The 22,371-nt window shown below is 54.3% G+C and overlaps 4 protein-coding genes across 4 annotated transcripts; 1 reads left to right on the forward strand and 3 right to left on the reverse strand.

Annotated features, from left to right (window-relative positions):
* Nucleotides 1–11,014: 11,014 nt before the first annotated feature.
* On the reverse strand, nt 11,015–12,538 carry B0T26DRAFT_737866 (NADP-dependent oxidoreductase domain-containing protein; the record flags this gene model as incomplete). Its single annotated transcript, XM_060443521.1, has 2 exons — nt 11,015–12,133; nt 12,503–12,538. The coding sequence occupies 2 exons, from the start codon at nt 12,536–12,538 to the stop codon at nt 11,015–11,017; spliced, it is 1,155 nt and encodes a 384-aa protein (XP_060299903.1).
* A 515-nt stretch (nt 12,539–13,053) lies between these two features.
* On the forward strand, nt 13,054–15,719 carry B0T26DRAFT_692858 (ABC1 family-domain-containing protein). Its single transcript, XM_060441178.1, has 3 exons — nt 13,054–13,845; nt 13,917–14,067; nt 14,123–15,719. Exons 1-3 carry the CDS (start codon nt 13,439–13,441, stop codon nt 15,470–15,472), a joined length of 1,908 nt encoding a protein of 635 aa, XP_060299904.1. The 5' UTR covers nt 13,054–13,438; the 3' UTR covers nt 15,473–15,719.
* A 1,148-nt stretch (nt 15,720–16,867) lies between these two features.
* B0T26DRAFT_671769 (monooxygenase) lies at nt 16,868–18,187 on the reverse strand (the record flags this gene model as incomplete). The annotated part of the gene is made up of 1 exon (XM_060439371.1): nt 16,868–18,187. The coding sequence occupies one exon, from the start codon at nt 18,185–18,187 to the stop codon at nt 16,868–16,870; it is 1,320 nt and encodes a 439-aa protein (XP_060299905.1).
* Nucleotides 18,188–19,120: 933 nt separating this feature from the next.
* Nucleotides 19,121–22,371, reverse strand: B0T26DRAFT_764600 (fungal-specific transcription factor domain-containing protein; the record flags this gene model as incomplete). The annotated part of the gene is made up of 6 exons (XM_060446447.1): nt 19,121–21,124; nt 21,183–21,361; nt 21,414–21,574; nt 21,670–21,935; nt 22,053–22,119; nt 22,210–22,371. The coding sequence occupies 6 exons, from the start codon at nt 22,369–22,371 to the stop codon at nt 19,317–19,319; spliced, it is 2,643 nt and encodes an 880-aa protein (XP_060299906.1). The 3' UTR covers nt 19,121–19,316.

Consider the following 22,371-nt stretch of genomic DNA (forward strand, 5'->3'; position numbering starts at 1 on the left):
AGATCTTCCCCTGTCCGGAATTGAAGAAGATAAGAGACACCTAGATTATCGTCGTTGTGGAACACGGCAATGATTTGTGCATCCTCACTAGTGAAATTATGCCATCTGTTTACTGGCCATCTGGCCATCGTCCCCCTCTCTGATTGGAGGATAAAGAGTCCGCTGTCAGGCGGGCCTTCAGTTGTGAGGTATGCCACACAATTCAGAGCGAAATTATTGGCCCAGGTGTTTTGCCGGTATATAATTGGAAGCTTCAAGACAACATTCTTAGGCTCATTGTTGATGTCCGCAGGCCCAGCTTCATACTGGGAGAACGTGTTGTTTATCTGGATCACCGGGATGGTGGTACCCGCTGGAGCGTTCTGAGTGTCTGGAGCATGAGGAAGCGCCTGAGGAGGCAGAGCGTGAGTGCCAGTGGCATGAGGAGCCGATGGCCAAGCAGGAAAAGAGTTGACAAGCAACTCCGGAGCCGTGGTTGGTGCAATATTCTGCTGGGGGCGACCATTGTTGTTGACTGCGCCTCTGGTTCCATTGTTGTCGACAGCGCTTCTTCTAGTTCGTGACGAAATAGGTCTGGTGGAACCTTGCTGGCGGCTGGGACTACGGGGAGCGTTGGGAGGCGCGTTATTATTATTGCCCCAAGACACATTACGATCATAGACAGCGGATACACTGCGGTTGCTGCTCAGACCCTTGGGGTTGTTGCGAGCCGTCGACACATTGTTGTCTCCATCGTTGTGATAAGTGGCTGAGGATGCGCAGCGATTATTGCTCGCGCTATTGCGACTATTGGAACCACCTGAGGTGTGGTTACCCGGGCCATTGCGTAGGCCAGTCGGGATTCGTCGGTAATTTGCAGCGGTGAAGTCCCTGACTTGGTTTTGGATCGAGATAGATCCATTTCCCACGGGCATGTTTTTGTCGCTCAGGTTGTTTCGGCTCAGCTTATGAAGAGACTCTCTTGGGTTGCTTCCGTGCCTGTTCTCAAAATGATAAGTGACTACTCGACAACCTCTACAAGACTTATTTCTGGTCTTGACTAACCTTCTGGGGCCGTTCATGTTCTGAATCATGCTTCTGGTTGTCTGATATATTCGTCCGCCGCCCAAATCATCGAGGCCGGCAACGGCTTCGGCGTCCTCGTCTTGAAACACTCCATTCCGAATTGATGCTACAAGCACGAATAATCAGTATGGGCAAACTCCAGCCGACAGCGACAGACTTCCACAAGATTTGGGTTCAACTAACAGAGCCAAACATTGTCGAGAGCCGGATAAATCTGCTGGATAGAGTGATTCAATCGCTCGAGGCCTGCGTTTCTCGAGGCAGGGTCACGGTGCTTCGCAGAGTTATGGTTGCGATGATTATCCTCTAGAGGAAGATTATTCAACCGATCAATGCTGAGGTCATCCTTGTGTCGTGTTAGCAGTAGAACGTCGAAGACGTGGGTGGAAACTGAACGGTCAAGTTAATCCGCCCTCACGAATCTGGAGATGTGGAGTCAAACTATGGAAGATCAGTTCACGTACCATCATTGCGGCCAGAGCGGCCGGGTTCAAATTGCTAGACATGGTTGGGTATCTCCTTCTGCGTAGGAAGAGGTCGAGGTGGTAGATGTAGTGAGTGGCCGGAGGGCTTATCTTAGGTTGTTGTAGGTAAGGTAATTAACAGAGGAAGGTGTCAAAGAAGAGGGTTGTTGCAAGAAGCCGCGGAACGGCAAACATAACCTGGTGGATCCGGGTCGATAGCGAAGTCTGGCCGAGAAACCTCGTTTGCTGTTGGAGGCAGGAGGTAATTCTGGAGTCAGGCAATCTGCTCTGCTAAGCGAAAAGACATGTCAGCACGCAAGGCTGCCAAGGTTGATTTTAAGAAGAATGGAAGGACAGGAGAGCTGGAATGGACTTGGAGTGGCGACGACCAGACGCAGAATTGGAGGGAGGTGCGAGCAAGTGTGTGAAGCTTGAAAGTTAGGCAAGGAAGCTAGGCTTCTCAGGCACGGAAGGCACGATTGACAAGCGTGAGGACGCGTGGGGGCGCGTTGAGGTGTTTGTCCGACCCGCCAGTATTGATCGGGCAGGAGGACATGAGCCAAGCAAGGTCTGGTATTCTAACCTAACTCACCAACTTGAGCACCACAAGGAAAGAGGTGACTAGTTAGGGAGGCACCAAGGTTGCTCTTCCTTTCTTCTTCATTCGAATGAAGGTGGAGGTAGAGGCTCGAGAAGGTAAGGGAGAGGTGTGAAGCGATGCATGTGCTTTACGACACGACAGGGTAACGAATGAACTCTCGATTGTCACGGCGATGCCATGGCGGTGGAGGTGATAGCCTGCTGGTGCTGCTGTTTCCAGCCCTTGACTAAGAACGTACCTGTCGGGATGGGATTCACCTCAGAAGAGGCAACGCTCGCGATGTGGCTTCACACGCCGACTCGAGCGAGTCCTGGTGCTGCGCAGGTTGACGGTTGCGATTGGCTGATGAAATATTATATTACAATGAGGAGGTGTACCAAGAAGGTAGAAGGTGAAGAGGGAGCTTTGCCTAGGTTGGATGCCTTTGCGGAGCGGAGAGGGTGGAAAGATGGTCGAAGGTGAAGAGGTTAGGTAGGTTGTTTGTGGAAGGGTTGGGAAGGAAAATGGAAGTGCAGGTCTGGCGAGGGGGGTTTTTATGCCCACCGGAGAGACCTCTGTGTGCGGTGCGGTTGCCCGGTGCGGTTGCCCCTCAGACTCAGAGCCGGCAGCAGTGACAAGTGGAGCCCTCAGCGAGGACTGGCAGGCAGTGACGGACGGGCAATCGAGGATGGCGGCCGTCGAGCGTCTGCATTTTGCCCAGATGGTACGTAACCCCTCGGTCCCGAGAGCAACAAGACCGGACGATACTAGGGATGCTAGGGCATGTGTGCCTGGAGCCCTAACTTGGCCCCCCGGGGGCTGCCTTGGGTTTCTAGTCTGGCTGAACATCGAGGGACCTTTTCGAAGAAGGGGGAGGGCACTGGCTCCTGCTTTATGTTTGATGATGGGGATATATTCTCGGTATCTCCCAGCAATCCCTACACAATTCTGTAGAATAGGGGCTCGTCGGCCCCTGGACCAGTGGCCCCCCCCCCCCCATAGTACTCGTATCAATTGGCCGTACACCTTCAACATCTCGTATTATTTCAGGCGAAGGAATGTGAGATACAAGTCGGGCAAGATAGGGTGTAGAAATCCAATCCTAGACGTAGAACCAGGGGCCTAGCCATGGTAGCACTCTACAGTAGCTCGCCGTTCCCTGCCAGTAAGGAAGACTCCTCCGTGACCCATTTGAGTATCTACCCGTACGCCCGGCAGATATTTTTGAAACCTATTGAGCTGTGATGCCATACCAAGGACCTGGCAAAATTTCCATGTGCCTTGCCGTGGCCACGCGTTCTGCGTTCTATTCTGCACGGCAAGTTCCGCGAGGCCTCGTTTCTTTCGCCAACTCCCAAAACAGCCAGCTTTCCACAACTACCCCATTTCGGCAGTGACGCAGTCAACAACTCCCCCGCGTACGCATTTCTGTCCATGTTCGGGTTTCCTCTGGCTGTTGACGCCAGACCTCGGGTTGGGCATCCCTCTCCCTTGCGGGACAGCACGTCGCCGCCATCCCGAGCTAGGGACAGTCGCCCATAGTTTTTAATTGAGAAAGTTCATCTCAAGAAGTCAGCTTGCTAAAATTCTGCCGCTGGTTGGCACTGGGTACTTAATTAGGGACCAAGGAGCCCGGGACCACCTTGATTAAACGCTTCTTTGGAAATCGCACCCAAGTCACGAGAGACAGCGTTCTCTTCCACACCCCACCTTTATTAGACAGTCTCGGAAGATACACAAGAATCATAAGGATACTGGTTCCGGGTCGAGGAGCGCGCCCGGAGAGGCCTTTGATTTCTCGACCAAGTCTCGTTGCGGGGGCCAATATCTACCGAGAACTACGTCGCCCGCTGTCGAAAACACATGAGCTGGGTTTTAAATCATGTACTGATTAAGTTGACCATGCCTATTTTGGCCCAGCCCACTTTTGGCCCATGCGCAAGCCACCATGCACTTACACCACATGTGATCGATCCTTTTTCTTCAACACACCGCAACTTCCTCAAAACAACACCAAATTCCTTCAATTCTACTACATTCGAGAGCCCTTTCAATAATCTTTCCAGCGATGCCTCAATATAACGAATTGGAAATACTGCAGGCTATGCAAAAAGTCCGAGAAGGCATTCCGTTGCGGCGCGCGGCCGAAGAATGTGGCGTTCCAAGGACTACCCTTCGCAACCGTATGGCCGGCCACAAATCCCGCCATATTGCATTCGAACACATGCAGGTTCTTCCGCATACAACGGAAGCCCGGCTCGCCGAATGGATCATCCTTCAGGGCGCTCTCGGCCTACCTCCAACGCATGCAACGGTCAGGGAATTTGCCCGCCGGCTGGCCGTGGACGGAGGCAAGCCGGAATACGCAGGACCGAAGTGGTTGCGCGGCTTCATGGCCCGGAACCCGTCAATTCGGACCCAGCGGGCACAAAGCATGGATGCGGCCCGGCTCAACGGCGCCACGGTCCCGGTAATCATGGCTTGGTTCAACTACCTGGCCCTCCCGGCTATCAAGCTGATCAAGCCGGAGAACCGTTGGAATAAAGACGAGACTGGCCTTCTTGAAGGCTAGGGTGACAACGGCATGGTTCTTGGATCTGAGGAAAGGGCCAACAACAAGAAGCTGAAGAAAAAGCAGTCAGGATCACGGAATTGGTCCATGTTCGTGGAATGCATCTCTGCAACGGGTAGGTCAATACCTCCTTTGGTGATCATGAAGGGGAAACCCTTACAACAACAACACTACCCAAATAAAATGGGTCCCGTCAAAGGTTGGAAGTTCCACACGCAAGAAAAAGGCTGGATTGACGATGAGAGTGCGTTAAAATGGCTTCAGGAAGTCTTCCTTCCTAACACCCGTACGGCCAACAACGAACGCCGGCTCCTCATTGTTGACGGCCACGGTAGTCATACAACTGATGATTATATGTGGACCTGCTTCCAAAATAACATTCAGCTTCTTTACTTACCGGCACACTCATCACACGTCCTTCAGCCGCTTGATTTGACGGTTTTCTCGGTCCTGAAGCGGGCATACCGGAAGAGGTTTAACTCTCTACCCCGGTGCTCCGATTCAACGGTCTCCGGCCGGCGCACTATGTTGACCTGTTACCGGGCTGCCCGGGAAGAAGCATTCAAGGAAGAAAACTGCAAGGCAGGGTGGTATGCTACCGGCTTGTGGCCGGTAAACAAGCTCAAGCCACTCACGAGCCCTCAAGTGCTAGAAAATAGCAAAAAAGCCGGTAAAAGTACGGCTTTAGCTGCTCTCGAGGAAGAGAGGGATACGGCTCATCAACAACAACAGTTGCTTGACGATTACGGCGCTTGGAAGACTCCTAATAAGGTTACGGACCCTACGGTTGCTTTGGCCAAAGTAAACATCAGCTCCCCGGCCCGCAGGGCACGTCACCAGCTATTCAGGAAGGTCAGGAAGGCATTCACCCTCAGGGACTTTGAGATGGCTAAGCTCAGACACGAAAAGGAGGCTCTGAAAGCTGAGCTTGAGAACATAAAGGGAACCAAGAGGAAGAAGGTGGAATTGAGCCCAAATTCCAAGTTTGCCTCAATAAAAGACATTCGGCGCGCGCAGAGAGCAGTGGGGCGCGATATTGACAGCTCTGACGAATCAGAAAGCTCGGAAGAAGAAGAGGAAGTCAAAAGTTGTATAGTAATTGGTTGATTTGGCGATATTTTACATGCTTCAATGTAGGGTGTCATTCATGTCAGTGGGCGGCTCAGCACGGGCCAAAAGTGGGCTGGGCCAAAATAGGCATGGTCAACTTACGTCTGCTTTGATTGGCTTCTTAAATAAGTCACTTTTGATTCGTGTTGATTTCGGCTGTCACCATGGGGACGGCAACATATAGGGGCTGTTATGCCCCTCGGCCCTGGGAAAATCTGAACACTTTTCCTGTTGCTCTCGGCATTTTTACGCCCGGAATCAGAGGTGAAAACCCTAGAACCTGAGGCTCATAGCAGAAGGGCGTGATGTTCGTCTGGCAGGATTCCTGAAGGAAGGGAAGCTTGGGTCATATCAGAACGGGAACAAGGCATTCCAATCTTGGCAGCCTTGGATAGCAGGCTCTGGTTTCAAACGGAGTCCTTGAGTCTCGTAAGGAAGCAAGCCAGAAGCCTCCCCCTGAGCTGCTGGCGTTGCCTCGCCGACATGCTAGCTTCCAGGCCGGTATTGAAAACCCCAAAGACTCAAAAAGGTCATCCTGCTAGAAAGAACGACCTGCCGGCTTCTTGGAGTATTTTTTGCTCGGCTACCGATAGTTTTTGTCCAGATAGAATCAAAGGCTTGTTCATGGTCTTCCGGAATCAAGCCCAATCATAATCCCGTGCCTTGTAGCAAAGATTTGTTCTCAGGATGCAGAAGACGGCTTTCATGTTTCTCTCGACGATGTGTTGTGTATCTTATATGGCCAGATTGACTGCAGGCCATTCAGGGAGCGTCGAGGCCACCCTCTACCCCGGTGGCCAAGGGAAAGATCTTGCTTGGGTAAAAGGCCCCACGCGACCGTGGGCGGTGCTGACGGACTAGTCCCATGGCTAGCGTCTGAATGTGCTTGTTTTGGTGCTGTCACGCCCATAGATGGTTGCTGAACGTCAGTTCGATGCCGTGAATGCGAGTACCTGCTCACGAGCCGGGCCGATGGGGTTTTCGACTTCAATGGAGCTGGAAAACGAGTAAACGGTCAGCGGAAGTGCATGGGGGCTCATAAACTGAAGGATGCTTTGTTTTGTCGACAACATGTGTTCAGGGGATGGCTGGCGTTGACGGCACGCCTGGTTGTGGTGCACGTGAATATTTTAACTGAGCCGAGTCGAAAAACACGGAGGCTACGTGGCTCGTCGAAATGCTCCGGTGGCATTCGAAATGGGTTGTACTTTTGCACACTGATCGCGGACTGTGGCGGAGGGACTTTCTAGATAGGTAGCAGTTTTGTAACACTATTCCACGTCGACAGAAGGCTGCTTTACTTCACCTAAGGCGGGTACTTTTATTGAATTTGTTGTAGAGTATGTAAGGATCAATATAAAGAGGGTTATCCTGCAGAGTAAAAAGCCGCTAGGTAGTACTCTAAGGTCCCCTATTGAGGTCAGGTACTGGTAAGGTGTATTTGGGGCAGATGAAGCCCCTAAATTGCCCTGGGGGTTGAATTAAGGCCCTAGGTAGCACTCAACGCCTGGGAGCCCCACTACCTCGCCAAAAACCGTTGCAGCACATGGGATGGGAGGACTCGATTTCTCGGCACGCCAAGACTCTCGCACTCGATGCTCCCTCTCTTTTTTTTATTTCCATGATGAGTCGACAAGCTACGACGAGTTCAACGATGGGAATGAGCGCTCTAACTCTCATTCTATTATTCAGCGGGGTATTTGATTTCACCACCGCGGGTACTCGGGCCCGTACTTGCTTAATTACCCTGTTCCGGCGTGTTGTGCCTTCCGGAGCTGAAAAGGCTGGATCGTCAAATGATTTCTCGACGTGGTCAACCCACTCGGGAAGGCCACCATTTACCCAAGCGGGAAGAGCCAGCCCGTTCCTACTCGTCTACTCAGGAACAAGAGTGTGGACCATTCTGGAACGTCCCTCTGAAGCAGGAGCAGCGAGCAAGAGAAAGTCGCCCAAGAGAGGCATGCCGTAACACGGAGACAAATAGTAATGACGTGGAATGAATCAGCACGCAGATCTAACGAAACCCTAAGAGATCGGCGTCACAAACAGCATGTCACGCGCATTCACAGGGCAACAGAAATGAAGCATTTGATGCAGGGAGGTAAGGCTTGAATTGTCTGAAAAGGTCTAATCTCTTGTTTCCTTTGGCAGGGCCAAAAGTCTCTTTTTTATAGTTATGAATAGTGGCAAAAGCTGGTGGCGAAGATTCACATAGCAGCTTCTAGGTCTTTCTTGCTCACTAATCCCAATATTGTGACTGTTGGATTCACCAGGGTACCGGTACTGGACTCAACAGGGCGTGGCTGCACGCCGAAAACTGGTGGTTCAAGTGATGGATTGTAGACGTCTGTTCTTCTCTCTAGCTTTCTGGCAGTGCCAGAAAGCCCGTTCTTATACTACTATTGTGGTGGCGAAGTGGGTGGCGAAGTCTCTATCTAGAACCTTCGAGGCCCTTCTGCTTGACAAATTCCAACAGTGACACAGCACAATGTGTTTTGAAACGCCATCCGGACAAGTTTTTTTTGGTCGTCACAGATCGCGGATTCAGGACACATCTTGAAGATCCGAACTGCAAGTGCAGCCAACGCTCGCCGTGATAAGACGAACACGTTGGCAGAGAGAACAGAACAGCGAAGAGAAAGATGAGACCCTCGCCAATCGCGGTTGAACAATCCAGAAAACTCCCCGACCGGCGGCCGAAGGCACTCCCGGTAAAGCTACTTCTCTTCATCCTTACGGCACATATCTTCTTTTCCGAAGAGAGGAAGCTTCCGGTCTCAATACCCCCACCAAGAACAATGCAAACGGAAAACGGGGAACTTGCATCAGGTTCGCTCCAAAACAGATGACAGCGTCATCAACGAACAGACGACACCAGTCTCAAGGACCACCCACAAACGCTGGATTTAGAGACAGCCGATTCAAAGAAGAAGTATGTCTCAACAAACCACCTTGATTCAAAAGAAGCGAGAGTAGAGAACCAAGTTCTTGTATTTAAACGAATTTACATCTCCGAGCTGGAAAAGAGGAAGATTTCGAGAATACATCCCAAGCCGCATCTTATGTGGCTACATTCTGCTGTTGAAATCGAAGGGGCCACCTGTCAAAGCTCCGACGCCAATACAGAGCAGAGATTTTCAGAGAGAACAAGGGATGCCTGAGAGAGAGAGCGAAGAGAATGTGATTGAGAGTACAGCCGAACTAACTAATTTCCACTACCAGTGCTGTTGCTCGATACAAAATCAAACACGCGTTACAAAGTCGACCTGCGATACTACAAACCCAAGAAACGAAGCAGAGGACAGGAAGTTCTGCCTTCATTCTTCGGCTCCTCCGAGCTCTTGATCCCTAGTACTCAGGACACGGCTTGGAATTTAGAGGACCACGAGAATGGAAGCCGGTGTGTGTAGCAACGGAGAAACCCGAAACGGGGGGGGCGGCAAAAGAAGGGTTGACTGCAAAACAAAACAACACGCCAATACCCAGCAAGAGTACTGCAGTCCATCATGGACTGTTCTAGGGCTCGACTTCAGCCGGCTCATCACAGACCGGGCCGCTCCGCAAACCTGAACTTGCGGCGACGAACTATGGAGAAGCGGTTGCAAGTAAACGACAGATTCACAGAAAGAAAGAAAGAAAGACAGAAAGAAAAGAGAAGGAAGAGGAAGAGGAAGAGGAAGAGGAAGAGGAAGAGAAAAATGAGCTAGAAAATGCGGCACTTACGAGTTTCAAAACAGGCAAAAGATGTTGGCGTCTCGGGCAGCCCTGGAGGCGTAAATGCAAATCAGTGACGCGAACATGAATCGATTCCGGGCCTCGAGGATTATTACTTACGCCTTCGCGGCCGTCGGTAAGGCCAGCCGAGCGATCGGTACAGCTCCTCCTTCGTACATGGGCCCCGCCCCTAAAGGCCTGGGTTCTAGACACAGCGGAAGACTTTATAGGGAAGGTGGCGGCCTTCAACGTTGCCGTCGGGTCCAACGATGCTTACTTCTCTTGAGGAGCCCTTCTAGGCTGTACCTCGTGGATTCACGGCCGTCGATACGGCCAGCTGAAGACCCGGTTGCTTCCGACTGGGTAGTTGTGGAACATCGCTAGCGCCTCGGACAAGGAATTTGGCCTCGGGTGCAAGAACTAATTATGTGGTAGTCCAGTCGCCGAACTTTTCCACGCCCACGGTGCAGGTTACGATCCTGCAGTCCGGGAGCTTGCCGTGAAGGTATTGGGGGAAAAGGAAGACGAAAACCACCGATATTCGCGAACAACCTGATGCTTACCAACCAACCACACACAAGCTTGTCAGATTATCGGTTTGCGCATTTTCTTGAATACTCCCGAGGCTCGACTGGAGAGAGGAGAGAGCTAACAGTGGGACTGGAACAGGAAGAGAACATCGTGCCGGTGTGCCTATGGCTGCCAGCGGCAGAAGCATGGCTTACACACGATCATGGCCAACGGAAAGCAAAAAGAAGGCCTACGAAAGTTCCGCCCAACCTCCCCTAGAAAAACATCGAACACAATCACCTCCTGAGTCCCGAAACCCCCGAATGGTGCAGATCTCCAACATCTCCTTCCAAGCAGTCCAGTAACGACGACGTCGGGTAGAGGCGTCGGGTTGGGACATTAAGGCGGCTAACTGCATCTCGAATTCGGTTCGGACCTCGCCCCGTTGACAGCGGAGTACATAAATAAGGCGGCAGCGTAGTAAGGCATCGAACGAATATGGGAGAAGGCAGATGTTGATTATCGCGAGATATCGCCTAGAAGCGCAGTGGGTGATTAATAGCCACAAGAAGGGAGAAAAAGTGTTGTTGGTAGATCAAGTGGTTGAAAAGCTAGGTCAGAAGACAGGCTAATCAACTCATGCTGGCTGTTCAAAGATCGGCGCTAAATAATCAGAAAGACGAAAGAAAAAAGGGGTGGCGACCTTTCTTTGTTGTTATTGATCCAGTCAGGACAGGAATGCTGTTGCCACGGCTGCTGGTCAGGGGGGCGGGCTGGGGTGCCCGTGTCTGCATTCCTCCTTGTCACAAGAGCAAAACAAACAGAACAAAACAAGTATGAGCACATAAGCTTAAGCAGAAGGAATGGATTATCGCATAGATTGGCTCGGTTGCTGCACGCTTGAACTGGAACTCATTGCTATTTCGGCTATTTTTCAGCGGTCTTATCGCTAACTCATCACCAGGCTACCCGCACCAATATCCAAAGACAACGAATAATCTACTTCTGGCCGTTAGGCCAGGCCATCTGCGCGGTGCGGTGCAGGCGGAAGCTGGTACCGGTGACGTAGGGGTCCTCGCCGAGGAAGCCGACGGGGAACCCTAAATCAAACGGCTTGACGCTCTCGAGGTACTTGATCTGCTCGGGGGTGAGCTGGATGCTGAGGGCCTGGATGTTGTCGTGTAGGTGCTCGACCTTGCGGCCGCCGACGATGGGGAAGACGTTCTGGGCCTTGCTGCGGACGTAGGCGAGGGCGATGGCGGTGACGGACTCGATGCCGTGCTGTTGGGCGACGGCGTACAAGGCATCGCTGGTCTTAGCCTCGTCGGGGGTCTGCTCGGCGGCCGACGTGAAGGCGCGGAGAGGCTCGCCCGTGGCGCGCCGCGCCTCGAGCGCCGCCTTGCTCTGGAACTTGCCGCTGCCCAGCACATCCCACGGCGCCAGGGCCATGCCGAAGGTGCGGGCCATAGGCAGGATCTCGCGCTCAAAGTCGCGCACCATGACGTTCCACCGGCCCTGGTAGATGCTGAAGGGCGTCTTGCCGTGGTCGACGGCGTACGTGTTGGCGGCGCTGACCACCCAGGCCGGGCAGTCCGAGGCGCCGAGGTACAGGACCTTGCCCTGCTCAACGAGGATGTGCAGCGAGTCGACGACCTCCTTGATCGACGTGGTCCAGTCCCACCAGTGTATGTAGAGGATATCGATGTAGTCGGTCTGCAGCTTCTTGAGGGACTCGCGGACGCTCATGTGCAGGCTCTTCTTGTGGTTGCCGGCGTAGTTGGGCCCTTTGCCCTTGCCGACGGCGTGGGAGTGGTAGTCGGAGGTGTACTTTGTGGCCAGCACGATCTGGTCGCGGTTGTTACGCTCGGCTATCCACTCACCAATCCACTTCTCCGACTCCTCGTTCTGGTAGTTGTTAGACGTGTCGACAAAGTTGCCGCCAGCCTCGACGAAGGCGTCGAGTAGCTTGAATGAGTCGGCCTTGCTCATGGACCCCATGGCCGACGCCCAGGCCTCGCCGATGGACATGCCGCCGAGACATAGCGGCGAGACCCTCACGCCGGCTGTGGGAGCGAGCACCCGGTACCGGCCAAGCTCGGTGGGGGGCTCCGGCGCTTCCTCGAAAAACGATGACATTTTGGGGTTTCGTTTTTTCTTCTGGGGTTGGTGCTTCTTGCCAGCGCTTGCTGCCTCGAGGACGTGTGATTTTTCGAGTCTGTTTTATCTGGGGACAGCTCCTGTGAAAGCGCTTGCCAAGGAGTGGTACTTGAAGCCATTTATACCCCGCCAGGTCGGACTTAACTAGCTGGTGATGCAGCGGACTTAACAGATTTCGGAGTTTTGCATGCCAGTTGATCGGCCGTGCTATACGCTCTGACTTGGGCGGTTAGCGGCTAGCAAGCTAGGTAATAACCTAACCTAACCTAACCTAAGAGTCAGAGATAGACACTGAGGTCAGATCGGGTTACGTGAACAGCTCCAGGTCACCTTGAACATTGGGACGGAGCCGCCAACCGACGTCATGCTGAACGAAGTGCACTGCGTAATCTCCGGCCACTGGGTTGGGTACGGAATATACATGTCGGGTATCTCCCCTACTGGCCGTACCTGGCAGCGGTAAGGTGATTGGGTCGATCGCGTAGCGAATACGCAGAGAGGCAAAACGGAAAAGATCCCATCGGTTGACATGATAGTCTTGGTCGGCGGCGGTGCAGAAACAAAACATTAAACTCTGCGTTTTCGGTAGGGATCAAGTTATCATGTCGACTCGGGCTCGAGGTGGCGGATGGGACGGGGGTCACGGATTGGAGATCGAGTGGGTAATTTCTTCGGAAACATGGGAATGGCTGTCAATTGACTCTCAAAAACTTGATTGAACTGCGAGTGTTGGTCTCCCGCTCCCAGACCTCCAAGGTAAAGTAGAGTGGACCCTAGCGGCCTGGCGAGTCTTTCTCCGAAGTACTGCCGTTGCGCCGGTTTTCACTCGTTAAGACTCAAGAGATGTCGACATTCTCTCGAATGATTCTCGAATCTCGAGAGGAGAAGGCGGACGTCTAACCCTAACCCTGATTCAACAATGGAAGGGCTCATGCATGTGTCCCGAGCTTGTCCGATTGACAGCCCGTGACGACACGACATGACGCTAGAAAAATCTCGGGAGCGGCCATGTCATTTGATGCACTGTGCCTTGTCCCGCACTCAACATTTTTTTCCGCAGCAGGGATATGTCAATGTCTACCTCGGTCTGGGCCAGTTCCACCAAAATCTTGTGGCGATTGTCGCGCAATGCCATGTTATTACCTAGTTCTAGCTGAAACAACATCCATTCTTCGCAGAGGACTATTACCTATTGCATTGCACGCTTCCTGTGAGATGCCAGCCAGCGGCATGTCCAATGCCGTCTGTTGCTGACGTTGACAACGAATGACCATGAGTGCTTCAACCTCAACCTCAACCCTTCCCGCCCTGGTCGCCCGGCGCCTGAATAGCGGCCTCGGCCTCGGCTCGGGCTGGACATGCGCCAGCTGCCGCTACCGGCCCCCTCCCCGACGTCCGACGACGCTGCTGCCTCGACCTCCCTCGTCTTCCTCCCCCTACTCATCCTCTTCCCGGCCGTATTCCCGGCAGTATTCGAGCGCAAAACCCAAGTCCTCCCCGTTTGCGCTCCCGAAACCACCACGCCCACGCCGCCGGCGCGCCGTGCTCCTCGCAGCGACAGGAGGGGCTGCCACGTTGGGGCTGCTGGCCGTTGGCGACGATGTCAGGAGTGCCTACGAAGCCCTCGAGAGGTCTGGCAGAGTCGCCGGCGCCCTCATTGTCTGCATCAACGAGTAATACCCCCCTTCTCGCGCCCCTTTAGCGGTTGGAACACGTACAAGTACTGGTGCTGAGCATGCGACAGTTACCGGACCGCCCTGAATCAGCGAGAAAAGCTGGACGACAGGGACGAGAGCGACCTCGTCCTAAAGGCCTGCCACAAGCGATGCGCCGTGAGGACGCTGCGGGTGCTCGAGAAGAATGGCGGCATCTTCATCAAGCTGGGGCAACACCTTGTACGAGATATGCATTCCCCACAGAATACCTACCTTGCTAACCGACTGCCCGCAGAGCGCCATGAACTACCTCCTACCCAACGAGTGGACGACCACCTTCATACCCCTGCAGGACCGCTGCCCCGTCTCGTCGCTCGAGTCCATCGAGAACATGTTCAAGGCCGACACGGGCGAGGACCTGGCCGACTACTTTTCGGAATTCTCTAGCGAGCCTATAGGCGCTGCCTCGCTTGCCCAGGTGCACCTGGCCGCCATCAAGGAGACGGGCCAGAAGGTGGCCGTTAAGGTGCAGCACCCCAATCTCCAGAAATGGGCGCCGCTAGACATGGCCCTCACCAAGTTCACCTTCTCCACCCTCAAACGCTTTTTCCCCGAGTACGACCTCGAGTGGCTGTCGTCCGAGATCGAGTCGTCGCTCCCGCAGGAGCTCGACTTCCAGTGCGAGGCCGAGAACGCCCTGCGCACAAAGGCCCACTTCGCCCGCATCCCCGAGCTGCCGCTCGTCGTGCCCGACGTCATCTGGGCCAAGAAGCGCCTGCTCGTCATGGCCTGCGAGACGGGCCACCGCCTCGACGACCTAGCCTACATGGACGCCGCCGGCATCGACCGCGACGAGGTGTCGGCCACGCTGGCCCGCATCTTCAACGAGATGATCTTCGGCGAGGGCGCGCCCCTGCACTGTGACCCCCACGGCGGCAACATCGCCATCCGCAAGAAGACGACGGCGCCGTCGCGCGGGGCCGCCAACTTCGACATCGTGCTCTACGACCACGGGCTGTACCGTGACATCCCCGAGGACCTGCGGCGGTCGTACGCCAAGATGTGGCTAGCCATCATTGACGGCGACGTGCCGCGCATGAAGAAGTACGTGCACGAGGTGGCAGGCATCGACGACGACAAGTTCCCGCTCTTCGCGTCGGCCATCACGGGCCGCGACTTCAGCGTCGTGAGCTCGCCGACAGCCGGCAGCATCACGCGGCCGCGCGACGCCGACGAGCAGAAGACGATGAGCGCCGCGCTGCAGGACGGGCTGATCGCCGACCTGGTGCAGATGCTCGGCCAGGTGCCGCGCATCATCCTGCTTATCCTCAAGACGAACGACCTCACGCGCAGCCTCGACGAGAACCTACACACGCGCCAAGGCCCCGTGCGCCAGTTTCTTATTCTTGCCCGCTACTGCTCGCGCACCGTCTTCCGCGAGCAGCTCGACGCCATCCGTCGCCGCGCCGGCTCCCTGTGCTGGCCCCCCAACGCCCTGCGCCTGCTGGCCGCCTGGCTTGGCTTTGTGAGGGTCGAGCTCAAGCTCGAGGTCTTTGAGACGTGGCTAGCCGTGAAGCGCGTCTTTGGGCCCCGGAAACCCTCTTTGGAATTTGGGGGGAGCGAAAAGCATGTAATTGCATCGTAGATGTAAAGATAGAAATAGAAATAGAAGGGGGGGGGGAGAGTCAAATAATACTATTTATCTGTCTTGTGTACATAGACAACAGCGTCTCTGTTCCGTTCAAGCATGCATGCATCTGCGTCGACGTAGCACACAACTAGGATTGCTGGGACTTGTTCATACCGATTTCGAAGTGCTATTCTTTCTGCATTATCTTGGACTCGCTCTGGTAAATTGTGTCGGTCACATCAATACATCAATACATCTGTCCTGGTAGAGAAGTCCCCGGTTGGCTACCCAGCCCTTGGACCTGGATGTGCCATGTCTGCCGAACGAAAATGCCGTTGGAATAAATAGTGACAGCCTGTGAGCCCGTTTCGGGGGATATTGTTATCGTGTCTAGGTAGTTTCCCCCTTTCCCTCATCCCTATTCATTCTTCTTCATTTCTCCTCTTATTTCCCCTTTCTGGCCCCCCTGGAAGTCGGCCCCCAGTTTGCCAGGAACCCGGTGGTTCATCAGAAACGCCCGGCGCTAGTTTGGGACAGGCCATTTTACAGTGATGAGGCGGAAGCTTCGACTTCCACCAAACCGACCAAAACAACACGAAGGCGAACTGAAAGCGAGCCGTAGGGAGGCAAAATAACGACAGTAAGGCACATGACCCATGGGAGCTCACCTAGAGTAACCTGATTCGTGGGGGAGAACAAAACATGGTGAAAAATAACAAATGACCTCCATGTACCAATTAGGAAAACGAATGGAAGAAGCACCCCTTCAACAGAGCAGGACTCCTCCCTCCACTAACAGAAACGCAACTAAGCGGAGCAGAATATCAGCTGCTAGGTATTTCATTCTCTGACGGATGCTGCTGGTTGTTGTTTACTTGAAGCATCGAATTCAAAGAGCTGATGCCTAGGCACCTATGTAGGCAAGATCAAAAGTAAGATCAAAGGCAAGCTGCCCACGAACAAAAGCCAGGACGAAAAGGGAAATATTTGCTAACGACGGGGTGATTAGCAAGGTAGGTAGGTAGTATGATAAGGGGCAGTACCTACTACCTACTTCAGCATAGGGAGAGTGGCCTGGCCTGGTTTGAGGAGAGGGAGTGTAAAAAAAAAATCGAGGACATCACATGGGTCTGAACCAAAGGCATCCAGTCATATAATGCCGATCTGATCCTGTCTTGGAACGTTATAGACGAGCCCAGGCATTTACCTCAGTTATAACTAGTTGGGAGATGACGAGGTTCTTTAGAGGCATTGCTGTTGATTAGAAAATAGGTAGTCTTGATAGTGCATGCGTGTTATATAGACTATCCTCCCTAACAACTATGATACAATATATGCGAGTCCTTGTGCTGTTTACTCGCGCCCTACGGCTCCAATGTAGCTAGTCCAAGCACACACTTCCTGCACTGCTCACATCTCCTCTGTCTCCAGCGCCCTGAGCTCAGGATACTCCGGTAGTTCCCAGCCAAGGCCGCCGCTCATAGCCAAGCGCGCTAGAATCCTGTCAAGCCGCAGGGTGCGCATCCAGCTGGCAACGAGCTCGATGGCCGAGATGGCGAGCCGCGAGCTAGGCAGCATGTTGCCGCTAGCATTCGACGCATTCTGGATCTTGGTGACGAACGGCCGCAGCGCCGTCTCGTACGCCAGCAGAGCGGCCGCGATGCCCTCGCGCCGCGGCTCATCCCCGACAGGCCCGCAGTGCCGCGCCATCTCCCCCGCCAGCACGTACGCGCCGGCGAGCGCGGCCGACGTGCCCCAGCCGGCGGGCGACGGGCACCACGCCGCGTCGCCCAGCAGCACGACGCGCCCCCGCGACCAGGCGTCCATCTTGACCAGGCCCATCTCGCAGGCGTGCCAGTCGTCGGCTAGCGGCGACGCGACGATGTCGCGGGCGAAGCGCGCCGAGTGCCACCCGGCGTCGCGGAAGTGGTCGGCCCACGCCCGCCGCTGGGCTGCTGGGCTGCCGCCGCGCAGCGTCGCGCGCATGGGGTGGTCGGCGGGTAAGCCGGCGATGGAAGCTATGAAGTAGGCGCGCAGGCAGTCGGGGCGGTCCATGCGCGAGCCGAGCACGCGGCGGCCCGGCGCGAGGCACCACGTGAAGTGGTTGGTGTCGGCGGGCTCGGCGGGGACCGTGGCCCAGGCGATGGCGGCGCCCGAGCCGTGGAAGGCGTCGGGCGCGTCGGGGCCGAGCAGCAGCTTCCGCGTCGCCGAGTACATGCCGTCGCAGCCCACCACCAAGTCGAACGTGTCCTGGACGCCGTCGGAGAAGACAACGTGCACGCCGCCGCCGCCGCTCTCATCGTTGCCGGGCTGCGGCTGCTGCTGCTGCTCCAACGACTCAACGGTGACGCCGTGCCTGTAGACAGTCGTGTCCTTGTTGGCGTTGTACATGACGCGCGAGAGATCGCCGCGCATAATCTCAAACTCGGATGTGATGCTCTGGTCCCCCGTGCCCGTGGCCAGGACGGGGAAGAAGGCGCGCCGGCGGCCGGTGGTGTCGACGAGCAGCGTGCCCTGCTCCGAGACGAGGCACGCGCGGACGGCGGCCTCGATGCCCATTCTGCGCATGGCTGTCACGCCCACGCCTCTGATGTCGATCTGCTGTCCGCTGTGGCGATGCTCGGTGGCCTTTTCGATGACTGTGACTCTGCACCCGATCCGACTAAGCCAGAAGGCCGTTGCCGGGCCGGCAATGCCGCTGCCGCAGATGAGGATCTTGAGTGGTGCCATGGGGCTAGTCAAGACGGGATGGAGTCTCCTTGTATCAACAATACAAGAAGAAAGCCGCATATTGGCGTGCTTCATGGACATCCATATATACATGAGAGCTATACTCCCAGGGGAGAGGCCAAGTAGGGAGTAATTCGAGGCCAAGCCGGCGGTAGCCCGTTGTCGGTGAATTCGCGCCCCCCTTTCCCCCCCGGGACGAGGCCGGTAAATTCACACTAATCGCCGAGCCGTACATTACAAACCCCGAACCGGACACAAAACCCCGAGCCGGACGCAACAGACATGCCAACCACGTTATGCTCAGCCGGGATGTAATCTCTCGACTAGATTTATCAGGAACGAGACGGACGGAAGAATACCGAAGCTTGTATCTGCCAGGGGCTTGGGAGGCCGCTCGTCAGGGGTAGGGTAGATGCTCTGAGTGATTCCGCGCCAAGGTCTGGGCACCAAAATCACCGCAGGAATTGAGTAAGCTAGAATCTGTTTTTGTACCGTGACAGTGACGCTGGTCTGCGTTGTGCCTGGTGCCTGCCTAATAACCCGAAGTCGTGATGAACGTCGGCTTTCTCCTTATAGCACACCCTAACCAGGACAGCCCTCCTTACCTTCCACCTTCCTCGCCTTCCCCAACTCCCAACTATTGCTCGTCTCAGGCCTCCAACCCATGGTCCATTGGTCGGTTGATGACGGGCATCGATTCTTTCAAGCGTTTGGTCTTAGACTCCTGTTTAGGCTAAGAGGCCACGATTTTTCGTGGCCGTAGGGGCTTTGTTACTCAGCTGAAGTACAGTTGTTGGAGTATTTCTGGGCGCGATTTGCTTGATATACCGGACTCTTCAGTGCCTCTGCTCATTTCTCGAAGCCACGAGCTCTTAGGAGCTGCGTTTCATCACTGACAGGTCAAATAGCCGCGCACATATTCAGCTTGTGGGAATCCAAATTCTACACCCTCCCTGTCTCATGCCATGGCTCCCAGACGGGGGAGGCTAGAGCGTTTATGACATTACATAAAAACGTTCCTGTCTGGCGGTGATCTGGATGAAGCGCATATACTAGTTTTCCAGAGCGGTTGGCTCTAGGGACCGATAATTTCTAGTCAAACTGGGAATACCAGCCCGGAAGGTGTGTCCTAGCCGGTATTCGGAGCTCCCGCTAAAAAAAAGTCTAGCTCACTCTCTAGGCCCATTGATGACTCGTTCTCGGCCAGTTGTTCAAGAAGGCTGAGGAAAGGATCCTTCTCCTCTCCTGGTCCATTGCTCCTAGGACTTGATACTGAATCTGGTGGTCTGGCACTTCCATCATCATTGCCATGCCAGGGGGTTGGGCTCGAAAAGGCGTTTGTCGGTACGTCTCCAAACATGGGGTCATAGCCTTGCGAGCCGCTTGGGCCTGGTGTTGAGGGTCGAAGCTGCGCGAAGTTGAATGCCGGACTCAATGATGCACCAAGTAAGTTGCTCGAGATACCTTGACCTGAGCCATTCAAGTGCGCATGTGGCTTGGCTGCGATAGACGGACCCGCGGTGATAGCCCCTGTCGCGTTTGTTGGCCGGGTCGCTCCCGGCCGTTGCCGCTGTTGATGTGTGTCGTGGTGAGATGTGAGGGATGCCGGTGTGTGTAGTATTGAAGAAGACGATTGGGATGACATCGAGAAAGAGTGGCGGTGGTTATGTGAAGGTGCTGGAGGACCTGGGTCGGATATCGTGTTCAAGCTGCTTCTCGAGAATGAGAGACCCTTGAAATCAGGCCTCTTCCGCCCAGTAGGACCCGTGCTCTTTCGTTTAAGGCCTAGCCGGCTATTGCCAGAGTCAGTGCCACTGAGGCGGGGAGCGTAAAGGTCGTGACCAGTGTATGCATCTGTGGCGAAGTCGACGACGACATCAGAAAGGCTTAGGTTTGCGGCGTCAAAGCTGAAAGTTTGCCCCCCAGGGCCACCGATACTGGAATAACGGTCGAAGAAATCGTCCAGGTGAAAAACTGGCGAATACCGAATCGAATCATTTGCCAGGCTCTTAACAAGCTCCGAGTGGGCTTGATAGATCCCCTGAAGTGTTTCCCTCTGGTGCTGAACACTTGCCCAGGCGTATCGTAACTCGCTCAGCTGTTGCATCTCCCTCGACAAGAAGTCAGTGGACAAACTGAAGACGTTCATTTCGGCCGTGCTTCCATTTCTCGTGTAATGAGCGCCGTGAATATGCACCGTCCCAGCTGTGCAGATACAGTACCCCACAAATGCAGGCCACTCGATAGATGCTGCTTGCTTCCCAAGTTCCACGAGCTCGGCGATGGCATTGGCGTGTAAGAAACACATATTTGTGGCTTCGATTTGCCACGACTGATGTTGCCCCGATCCGGAAAGTTCCGAGAGGTCGATGGGAAGAAACGGCCGGTATATAAGGCAATGGATTAGGTGGTAGATTAGCTTGCTTAGCACAAGCACCGTGGAATCTGCCTGGCCGAACAAGGTTTCCAAACTCGAAAAGACATCATCCGTCCCTGAAGCCCAAACGTCGAGTTCGTGGCGTATCTTGGAGAGGTTCGATAGCGAATGCCACGGAAAGTGGGAGTCGCCCTTCACACCCCCAGCTGCTAGGTACCGGTTCGTCGTACCCAGTATGCGGCTTATATCGATAAGCATCCCGCTGCTCCCTTGAGATTTCTTTCCGCTTCCCTGAAGGTACTGTAGGTTTGAGCTGCTCTGGAAAAAGTCACCCTCCACAAGCATTGAGGTCGGATGGGGCGACCAGCACGGCAGTCGCAAGATAATCGTCTTGTCTCCAATGAGAGAAGGCCGTTTCGAGCCGCAGGCCATGAACCGGTCAAGCAAGTAGCATGTCCAGAAAAGTCTCCGCCGCATCTCTCGCTCAACGGGCGGGACCCGCACACTGATATCCATTTCTCGATGAAGTTCTAAAGCTATAGCCATGCCGACAGCATTTGCTAGAATGTGATATTAGTTCTTTTTTTCCACGTCAAGATTTGTATAGATCTATCATACCCAGCAGCATGTACGCTTTTTTCCCCTTCCCGGCAGCTGTATAAGCCGCCACCAAGAGAACCAAAGCCTGGAGGGCATCGACGGATGGCTCGTCTGTGTCGATTTCGCATCGTGATTGCGCTGTGTATTCCTCGCCGAGTCTCACCGCAGACTGGTAACCGCCGGGGTGCGGTGTGTACCTGACCGGCTAGTCAGCTAAAGGGTCTAGGGTTGGTAGGATTCTCAACCCACCTCGAGGCCACGGCATAAATGGCGTGAATGAGGTAGTTGGGAACCTGTTTCAGTTGCAGACGTTGCCGTAAGGTAGATTCGTCCAAGATATGGAATGGTTTGGCGTTGAAGCGGGTGAAATACGTGTCAAGCAGGGCATCGGGTTCTATCCCAGATGGCGGCTCGCTGCATTGAATCGGTCTGTTAGGTCTTCACGTTGTGTGGTGGTCGAAACTCTAGAAATAGACAGGAAAGCTCCATCAACTCACTTTGGAACCGTGGGAGAGTAGAGAGCAGATTCTCCTACGTCTTGAGCACCAGTAGTGTCTATCGGCGGGAAGTTTGGCGGGTTGTCACCCAAGCCTGCGTTGGATGTTGATATCGCAGAAGACGGTTCGTCATTGGCATTGGCAGGAGCATTCTCAGACATGGGTGTCTCGGGCTCAGACTTTTTGTCTTTTAGTCGAGCCTCCAGACCATCCACTCTTTTGAGCAATGCCTCTAACACATCGGTCTTCGGTCCTCTCTTCTTGGGAACAGCATCTAAATGTTTAAGTTAGCAAGGCATGGACTGTTGCAAGCTCCCCTAAAAGGCCGGGGTGCACCCCCACCAACTTGAATTGTGTAAAGGGCAATTGTCTTTCAACCACAATCACCTACCGTATATACATGGACATTGAAAGACCTGACATGCTTCACAAGCAGGGCGAAGACGGTTACATTTAATCTAACACACCATTCAAGCATTAGTTGACTGATACCGGAGAAACACAAGGGATCTCTGTTTGAACGACTTGGCATCGTAAGTCTAACGCACCTTGCGTTTCCGACATGACTTGCAGTTCATCGACTCGCGAGGTTCGTTGCTCAAACGGCGAGTGGGCAACCTCTCGATGCTAACCTGTGGGCGGGACATGATTGATGGATAAATCCCAGATAGGGCCGCCGTGGTTCCGGGGTCGTAGGCCTGGACCATCAT

Source organism: Lasiosphaeria miniovina (genome assembly GCF_030549165.1).
Source record: "Lasiosphaeria miniovina strain SMH2392-1A chromosome Unknown B0T26scaffold_2, whole genome shotgun sequence".
NCBI lineage: Eukaryota > Fungi > Ascomycota > Sordariomycetes > Sordariales > Lasiosphaeriaceae > Lasiosphaeria > Lasiosphaeria miniovina.

What these genes read in the sequence shown, in the direction of transcription:
- B0T26DRAFT_692858 (XM_060441178.1), top strand. Translation starts at nt 13,439, where the DNA reads ATGACCATGAGTGCTTCAACCTCAACCTCAACCCTTCCCGCCCTGGTC. An exon ending in CTCATTGTCTGCATCAACGA is followed by an intron (nt 13,846 to 13,916) that starts GTAATACCCCCC and finishes AGCATGCGACAG; the next exon opens with TTACCGGACCGCCCTGAATC. An exon ending in TCAAGCTGGGGCAACACCTT is followed by an intron (nt 14,068 to 14,122) that starts GTACGAGATATG and finishes GACTGCCCGCAG; the next exon opens with AGCGCCATGAACTACCTCCT.